This window comes from Oncorhynchus mykiss, chromosome 30 (assembly GCF_057628025.1).
Source record: "Oncorhynchus mykiss isolate SJ-2025 chromosome 30, ASM5762802v1, whole genome shotgun sequence".
Taxonomy (NCBI): Eukaryota; Metazoa; Chordata; class Actinopteri; order Salmoniformes; family Salmonidae; genus Oncorhynchus; species Oncorhynchus mykiss.
In genome coordinates this window covers 9,733,441-9,742,500 of record NC_143051.1, presented here as the reverse complement: position 1 = coordinate 9,742,500, position 9,060 = coordinate 9,733,441, and the positions used below count along the sequence as shown (strand labels likewise).

Below are 9,060 nucleotides of genomic sequence, written 5' to 3'. Positions count from 1 at the left end.
GAGGATGGTGAGCACACACACACACACACACGCACACGGACACACACGCACACACACTAACGTGTGCTTCCTCCTTTAGAATGGGAGGTGGTGGCCATGTTTGATCACACAGCTCGGTCTGCTACTGAGCTGTCCTTCAAACAGGGGGAGTCCCTCCTCCTGCACAGCAAGGCCTCTTCTGAGTGGTGGAGAGGGGAAGTGGGAGGGGTTAGGGGCCTCATACCACACAAATACATCAGCGTGTTGGAAGGGTGAGTGAAACAGAGGTCAAAACTGTGAAATAAAGTAACCATAAAAGTGTTAAACAAATCAAAATATATTTTAGATTTTAGATTCTTCAAAGTAGCCACCCTTTGCTTTGATGACAGCTTTGCACATTCTTGGCATTCTCTCTTGAAGGAGTTCCTGAGCACTTGTTGGCTGCTTTTCCTTCACTCTGCGGTCTAACTCATCCCAAACCATCTCAATTGGGTTGAGGTTGGGTGATTGTGTAGGCCAGGTCATCTGATGCAGTACTCCATCACTCTCCTTCTTGATCAAATAGCCCTTACAAAGCCGGGAGGTGTGTTGAGTCGTTGTCCTGTTGAAAAACAAATGATAGTCCCAATAAGAGCAAACCAGATGGGATGGCGTATCACTGCAGAATGCTGTGGTAGCCATGTTGGTTAAGTGTGCCTTGAATTCTAAATAAATAACAGACAGTGTCACCAGCAAAGCACCCCCACACCATCACACCTCCTCCTCCATGCTTCATGGTGGGAACCACACATGCTGAGATCATCCGTTCACCTACTCTGCGTCTCACAAAGACACAGCGGTTGGAACCAAAAATCTCAAACTTGGACTCATCAGACCAAAGGACAGATTTCCACCGGTCTAATGTCCATTGCTCGTGTTTCTTGGCCCGAGCAAGTCTCTTCTTATTATTGGTGCAATTCGACCATGAAGGCTTGATTCACACAGTCTCCTCTGGACAGTTGATGTTGAGATGTGTCTGTTACTTGAACTCTGTGAAGCATTTATTTGGGCTGCAATTTCTGAGGCTGGTAATAAACTTTGGAGTGCAGCATGAGGACCTTTCCTGAGGCTGTCCTCATGAGAGCCAGCTTCATCATAGTGCTTGATAGTTTTTGCGACTGCACTTGAAGAAACTTTCAAAGTTCTTGACATTTTCCGTATTGACTGACCTTCATGTCTTAAATTAATGATGGACTGTCGTTTCTCTTTGCTAAATTGAGCTGTTCTTGCCATAATATGGACTTGGTATTTTACCAAATAGGGCTCTTGTGTATACCACCCCTACCTTGTCACAACACAACTGATTGTCTCAAACGTATTAAGAAGGAAAGAAATTCCACAAATGAACTGTTAACAAGGCACACGTGTTAATTGAAATGCATTCCAGGTGACTACCTCATGAAGCTGGTTGAGAGAATGCCAAGAGTGTGCAAAGCTGTCATCATGGCAAAGGGTGGCTACTTTAAAGAATCTCAAATATATTTTGATTTGTTTAACACTTTTTTGGTTTCTACATCCTTCCATATGTATTATTTCATAGTTTATCTCCGTTATTATTCTACAATGTAGAAAATAGTACAAATCAAGAAAAACCCTTGAATGAGTAGGCATGTCCAAACTTTTGACTTGTACTGTACGTGTGTGTAAGTGCGTGCTTATGTCTATACATATGTGTGTGACTCACCGTCAGATATGTGATGCCAGTAAGGGGCCAGGAAGGTGAGGTGTCCCTCTCTGATCATCTGGAACAGCTCCTCTTGGTCTCCGTCCCTTCTCCGGAATGGAGGGAACCTACAGAGCAGGATGTGGACTATCACCCCCAACGCCCACAGGTCTACCGGCAGACCATACCCTGCAGAGAGAGAGGTAGAGGGATGGAGAGAAAGAGAGAGAGGTGAACAGAGACAAAGATTGTGATAGAGGTAAGTAATTGATAGAAAAATAAATAAAGTGATAGATAAAGTATAAAGGGACAGATGTAGTCACCTGTCTCTGAGAGGATCTCCGGAGCGACATAGGTGGGTGTTCCACAAACAGTGAAGATGGGTTCTGTTACAACCATGGCTAGACCAAAATCACCCAGCTTCAACCTACTGACCCTATCATTACTGTACTCCACCTTGAAGAGAGAGAGAGAGACATACCATCACCACTGTACTCTACCAGAGAGAGAGAGAGAGCGATACCATCACTACTGTACTCCACCTGGAAGAGAGAGAGAGAGGTACCATCACCTTGTCATGAGTTGGCCTGTTGGTGAGGTTTATGACCCCCATAAAGACATTTTCCCCTTTCCTCTCTCTCTCTACTCTACAGAGACTCTTGGAAAGCCCTTTGTTAACATAGAGAGTCTGAAAACATCAAAGGGGTGGGGACCAGAACCATATTTCGGTAATCCAACCAGTTGAAAATATGCGTTGGTACCTAAAGAATATGAAGTCAGATCAGTTGTCATCTGAGACATTATTACTGATGATAGGATGACAAACTGTATATTGGAAAGTCTACACATTATAGTTACCAGATTCACATGGAATTGTTGTGCAATTTAAATGTTTAATTATGAAACTATTTGTGAAAAGGATAAATGTAATTTTAGCTTCTAAATGAGAGAATTGGTTTTCATAAATAAACTAGGCTCAATTCAGTGGCCTCCGCCCAAGTGAACAGACATTGAAACACGCCCTTCTCTCCACTACTACATAAGCCCTTTACGAAAATGTAACATTTGTGTTCCCGAGGACGTGAGGACGACGGTCCGTACGTTAAAAGGGCTAATATCAAACTACAGAACTAAGCCAACTTCAGCGTGAGCTTAAAGTATGACAACTTGGTATGAACTTTGAACTCTTATTCACTAAAGAAGTGATACCTCCTAGCCCTTGAGTGAGCAGCAGCAGCTGTAAACGTGGGCTAGGAAAGGACGGACAAAGTATCTCTTCTACCAAACACACGACGGTACGACAACGTATCCGTTCTACCACAAGACATATTCTTCAAAGGACAAGGCAACACGGCCCTCCATCTACGACCAACCTATTGAAGCACCGCTCAGTGTAAATATTTCTTGCATTTTTCTTTTCCAAATGGGCGGTTATTTAGAATGCATAAGACTCTGTATTTACGATAGCATAGCTTCACAAGGTCCAATCAGAGACCCTTATTCCTTTGTCCCTCAGTCTTCCCGCGCTTTCATTCATTCACTCCTTTATTTATGTAACCAGCCGTCATATCTGTTCCGTCCGCTAGGGACGTTTTCTTTTATGACATAATTAGTAATCAATGTATGACCCATCCTGTGTATGTGTAATTATGTGAGATTGTTTAGGTATTTAGTAAATAAATAATTAAACCAAATGTTGTATTGCTGATTCAACTTGTTAGCCAGGGTTTGTGAAGATAACCAAGAATTCCCCCGACTTCAGATGAGACTGAATAAGGTGACGATTAAGAATTGACCGCTATTGATGTAAAAGATTACTAGGTCTTTAAGAGTTTATTCGGAAGATAACAGCTCTATAAACATTATTTCGTGACGTCCAATAGAAGCTGTTCGTACGAGACCACGCCCCTACGGTTTAACAGCACCGTCACCTGACCAGACACAGAGACGATGTCATCGAGAGACCAGGAAGTACTGAATATTTGTGAGCCAAGCCAACCATAGAATTAGAATTGAATTAAAATGTTAATGAAACCAACTTCTTGAATTTAGAATCATGTTTGTTAGTGCAAGGATGGAACAAAAGCCTGCACATCCAGTAGCTCTCCAGAAAGAGGGTTGGCTACTCCTTTTTCATCATTTAATTTTAGACGGTTACTTTTCTGAGGGCGCTGTGACCGCACGGTCAGACCACAGTAACCAATCGTGGTCGCTCTGCACTTTGCTCAGCATGACGAGTGTGGAAGACTGGGAAAGAAGGAGGGAGAGTGGTCCTAGTGGCTGGAAGGTGGGGGTCAGGGTGGGGGAGGGGGAGAGACGGCCAGGGCTGAGGGTGGGGGAGGGGGAGAGACGGCCAGGGCTGAGGGTGGGGGTCAGGGTGGGGGAGGGGGAGAGACGGCCAGGGCTGAGGGTGGGGGAGGGGGAGAGACGGCCAGGGCTGAGGGTGGGGGTCAGGGTGGGGGAGGGGGAGAGACGGCCAGGGCTGAGGGTGGGGGAGGGGGAGAGACGGCCAGGGCTGAGGGTGGGGGTCAGGGTGGGGGAGGGGGAGAGACGGCCAGGGCTGAGGGTGGGGGAGGGGGAGAGACGGCCAGGGCTGAGGGTGGGGGTCAGGGTGGGGGAGGGGGAGAGACGGCCAGGGCTGAGGGTGGGGGAGGGGGAGAGACAGCCAGGGCTGAGGGTGGGGGTCAGGGTGGGGGAGGGGGAGAGACGGCCAGGGCTGAGGGTGGGGGAGGGGGAGAGACGGCCAGGGCTGAGGGTGGGGGTCAGGGTGGGGGAGGGGGAGAGACGGCCAGGGCTGAGGGTGGGGGAGGGGGAGAGACGGCCAGGGCTGAGGGTGGGGGTCAGGGTGGGGGTGGGGGAGAGACGGCCATACGCTTAGAGAGGGAGGGTTCTGAAGGAAATGGGGGGAAGATAGGATGGTGGGGAGGCAGGGAGAAAGGGGAGAGAGAGAAGTGAATGATGTGGGGAAGGGGGTGAGAAAAAGGGGTAAAGATTGTAGAGGTGAGAGAGATAGAAAGAGAGAATCAACAGGTTAGTTAGGTCCACTTACAAAATGTGCCCTTATCAGCTGTCTGTATATAGGTTAACTGGGCTACTGTTTTCTTTAGATAGAGTAAGTAACATGACACATGGTCCTTAAGGAAGCGTGAATAATTTAGACGGGAGAGCTCGGCACTCAAAGAACCTGGCCCCTGCAATCCAAGAGATGGAAGAAGCTCAAATCTGATCAGCCACATTTGTTTACGCACACACACACACACACACACACACACACACACACACACACAACAAACGCGTGGACTAGTTCTCTGCTGAAGCTGCATGTTTAATTGAGCATCAGAAACGCCATGTCAAAGTTGAGGATGTTTCACTTTCAGGCAAACACACGGATACACACACAAACCACAATGGCCGCCATAATACAAAATCAACCCGCTCTCACAGTCTCACGTCAGAATTTGACGTTCATCCATGTTTCTCAAACGTCAAATTTTCAAGTTGTTCCAAACTTCACATTTCGAAGTGTTTAATGTTAGATTTAGGCATTAACTCTGAAATCTTAAGTTTAGGCATTCATTCGGAATGGTTACGGTAAGGGTTAAGGTTTGGGATAGGTGTAACACTTGACACTGCAGAAATATGTATTAGATGTTTATGTATTCCTATTGGTTGGATGAAGCCACATGTCAATAAGGTGTTATGCCATTGGTCATGCTTGTAGATAGGGGGAGATCGCGAACGTAACTTCTTCCCAGTCTGATATTGCAATGCAAGCGGTAGGTCAAATCGTTAGGTCACGTTTTGAAATAGTCTATTCTATTGTCAGATGTACAACCTGTAGGAGCTCTATGTACGTGCCCTGATGTGTATGATATACGTGTACGTTACCTGGTACAGGGTGGGGGTCTGGGTAGGGGAGGGGGAGATATAAGGGGGAATCCTGGGATGTGCTTTTGTTTGTCATTGCTGTGAGAGTGAGTTAGCTAGCATTCTCACTTTGTCATGGTCCCGTTGGCTCCCCCTGCTAATTCACAGTTATTTCCATGCTAACAGACGAATCAGGAATCTACAGCCATCAACATCCTGTTATCCTGCGCATCTAATGTGCATCGTTGTGTCTATCGGCGTAGTAGAATCGTACTAGAGTAAAGTACAGATGAACTGGGACCATTGGTGGACAGGACTTTCTTTAAAACCACAACGCGAGAGACTTTAATTATACATTCATGTACATACTGTCTCAATTGGGCCGACCAACCAGTGCTCCCGCACATTGGCTAACCGGGCTATCTGCATTGTGTCCCACCACCCACCAACCCCTCTTTTTACGCTTCTGCTCCTCTCTGTTCATCATATATGCATAGTCACTTTAACGATACCCACATGTACATACTACCTCAATAAGCCTGACTAACAGGTGTCTGTATATACCTACATGTACATACTACCTCAATCAGCCTGACTAACAGGTGTCTGTATATACCTACATGTACATACTACCTCAATCAGCCTGACTAACAGGTGTCTGTATATACCTACATGTACATACTACCTCAATCAGCCTGACTAACAGGTGTCTGTATATACCTACATGTACATACTACCTCAATCAGCCTGACTAACAGGTGTCTGTATATACCTACATGTACATACTACCTCAATCAGCCTGACTAACAGGTGTCTGTATATACCTACATGTACATACTACCTCAATCAGCCTGACTAACAGGTGTCTGTATATACCTACATGTACATACTACCTCAATCAGCCTGACTAACCGGTGTCTGTATATACCTACATGTACATACTACCTCAATAAGCCTGACTAACAGGTGTCTGTATATACCTACATGTACATACTACCTCAATAAGCCTGACTAACAGGTGTCTGTATATATCTACATGTACATACTACCTCAATCAGCCTGACTAACAGGTGTCTGTATATACCTACATGTACATACTACCTCAATAAGCCTGACTAACAGGTGTCTGTATATACCTACATGTACATACTACCTCAATCAGCCTGACTAACAGGTGTCTGTATATACCTACATGTACATACTACCTCAATAAGCCTGACTAACAGGTGTCTGTATATACCTACATGTACATACTACCTCAATCAGCCTGACTAACAGGTGTCTGTATGTGGCCTCGCTACTCTTTTTTCAAATGTCTTTTTACTGTTGTTTTATTTCTTTACTTACCTACACACACACACACACACACACACACACACACACACACACACACACAACCCCCCCCCCCCCCCCCCATTTCACTGTAAACTTTGATTTGATTACGAAGTACCATAACATCTGTTACACTGGTACTGAGACCAGTCTTCTAGTCTTCCCTGGATATCTGTTACACTGGTACTGAGACCAGTCTTCTAGTCTTCCCTGGATATCTGTTACACTGGTACTGAGACCAGTCTTCTAGTCTTCCCTGGATATTTGTTACACTGGTACTGGGACCAGTCTTCTAGTCTTCCCTGGACATCTGTTACACTGGTACTGAGACCAGTCTTCTAGTCTTCCCTGGATATCTGTTACACTGGTACTGAGACCAGTCTTCTATTCTTCCCTGGATATCTGTTACACTGGTACTGAGACCAGTCTTCTATTCTTCCCTGGATATCTGTTACACTGGTACTGAGACCAGTCTTCTATTCTTCCCTGGATATCTGTTACACTGGTACTGAGACCAGTCTTCTATTCTTCCCTGGATATCTGTTACACTGGTACTGAGACCAGTCTTCTATTCTTCTCTGGATATCTGTTACACTGGTACTGAGACCAGTCTTCTATTCTTCTCTGGATATCTGTTACACTGGTACTGAGACCAGTCTTCTAGTCTTCTCTGGATATCTGTTACACTGGTACTGAGACCAGTCTTCTAGTCTTCGCAGGATATCTGTTACATAGGCTTAAATTTATTTTTATTTAACCTTTATTTAACTAGGCAAGTCAGTTAAGAACAAATTGTTATTTACAATGACGGCCTACAGGGGAACAGTGGGTTAACTGCCTTGTTCAGGGGAACAGTGGGTTAACTGCCTTGTTCAGGGGAACAGTGGGTTAACTGCCTTGTTCAGGGGAACAGTGGGTTAACTGCCTTGTTCAGGGGCAGAACGACAGATTGTTTTACCTTGTCAGGTCGGGGATTTGATCCAGCAACCTTTCGGTTACTGGTCCAACGCTCTACCAACTAGGCTACAAAACAAACAGAAATCTGAAAAACAACGTTCTGTTACTAGATTCGAACATGCAACCTTTAGCGTCCATCCACCATCCCTGTCCACAACACCCTAACAAAACTGTAACCTTCTTGAAGCTAACAGTTCTCACTGTTGCCCCCTAGTGGCAGGTTTCCACATAATCTCCTGACATCCTCAGACATGGATGGACATCAAATACTGACTTGTATAATGGGTGACCTGGCTGTACAAAATACAGGTCTACTGTATCTGTAGGCTATCTTACTCCCACTCAAATCCTTCACAGGATGAACTTCACAATTAACATATATAATGACAATAATGTTTTTTCTTAACATAAAAAAAATAGATATACTTTTTCTAAGCTACATAATAAATATTAAGACTGGACAATACATGAATTTGAGAAAATGTATCATTTTTACTTTTAAAGCATTAAGTTTCACAGTTTTAAACTTTCCACTCACCTACTGCTCTCCATCTAGCGTCCGCCGCCACGTCGCATCCGAACCGTTGTTTCCACGCGGGCGTCATAGCCTACCTGTTCACTGTACTAATACACTCATTCGGACTTTCCGTTGACCATTTCTTTACCAACAGTGGAGGTCATTGTTTCATGTAACAACTTCTGCCTCTGTCGTTTTTGGAAGAGATATTAGGAATAGTAGACGGGATGTGCGTGTTGACCTCCTCTGACCACCTCACGGAAGGAAACACCAGCGTTGCTACTTGTGCACGTGCTAGGCGTCCAGACTTGCAACATAAACTCTCTCTCGTAAGTTAAGCAACAGGAATCCGGATGGTATGTTGTTACCTTACATAACAACAACACTACCGCCAAAACAGGTCGGTAACAACAACACAGCGGTAAATCCAGGTGATCATTGCCAGAATAACGGGAGAGATGCGTCACCGTTTTGGCACAGCTCGCTCCCCGTTCGCAACAGACCGGTGCCTCTCCTCACTCACACACGTCTCTGCGTAGACACACACACACGCAGTAGCCTCGCTATGCGATTGATAACAATAACTAACTTTTCCCTATGGTTTTGTTCAGGGCAAATGCATGCTTCGTGGAGAGACAGAAACAGAGTGATGGAAGAAAAAAGAAACACAAGAAAGAAAGAAACAACCAGAAACAAACGGACCAGA

At 45.2% G+C, this 9,060-nt stretch overlaps 2 protein-coding genes across 4 annotated transcripts in view; one reads left to right on the top strand and one right to left on the bottom strand.

Moving 5' to 3' along the window:
• LOC110487895 (SLIT-ROBO Rho GTPase-activating protein 3) overlaps positions 1-3,375 on the top strand; it is a 16,712-nt gene extending 13,337 nt beyond the window's left edge. For all 3 annotated transcript variants that reach the window (XR_016493490.1, XR_005041334.2, XR_005041336.2), the window contains 3 exons: positions 1-7; positions 80-251; positions 1,709-3,375. The exon at positions 1-7 is cut by the window's left edge and continues 49 nt beyond it. The gene's annotated coding sequence lies outside the window, so the exon portion shown is untranslated. The remainder of the gene's footprint in view (positions 8-79; positions 252-1,708) is intronic.
• Positions 299-8,714, bottom strand: LOC149970193 (serine/threonine-protein kinase DCLK3-like). Its single transcript, XM_090227479.1, has 4 exons — positions 8,376-8,714; positions 2,005-2,137; positions 1,703-1,870; positions 299-580 (listed from the first exon to the last, which is right to left on the bottom strand). The coding sequence occupies exons 2-4, from the start codon at positions 2,078-2,080 to the stop codon at positions 537-539; spliced, it is 288 nt and encodes a 95-aa protein (XP_090083605.1). The 5' UTR covers positions 2,081-2,137; positions 8,376-8,714; the 3' UTR covers positions 299-536.
• Positions 8,715-9,060: the final 346 nt, after the last annotated feature.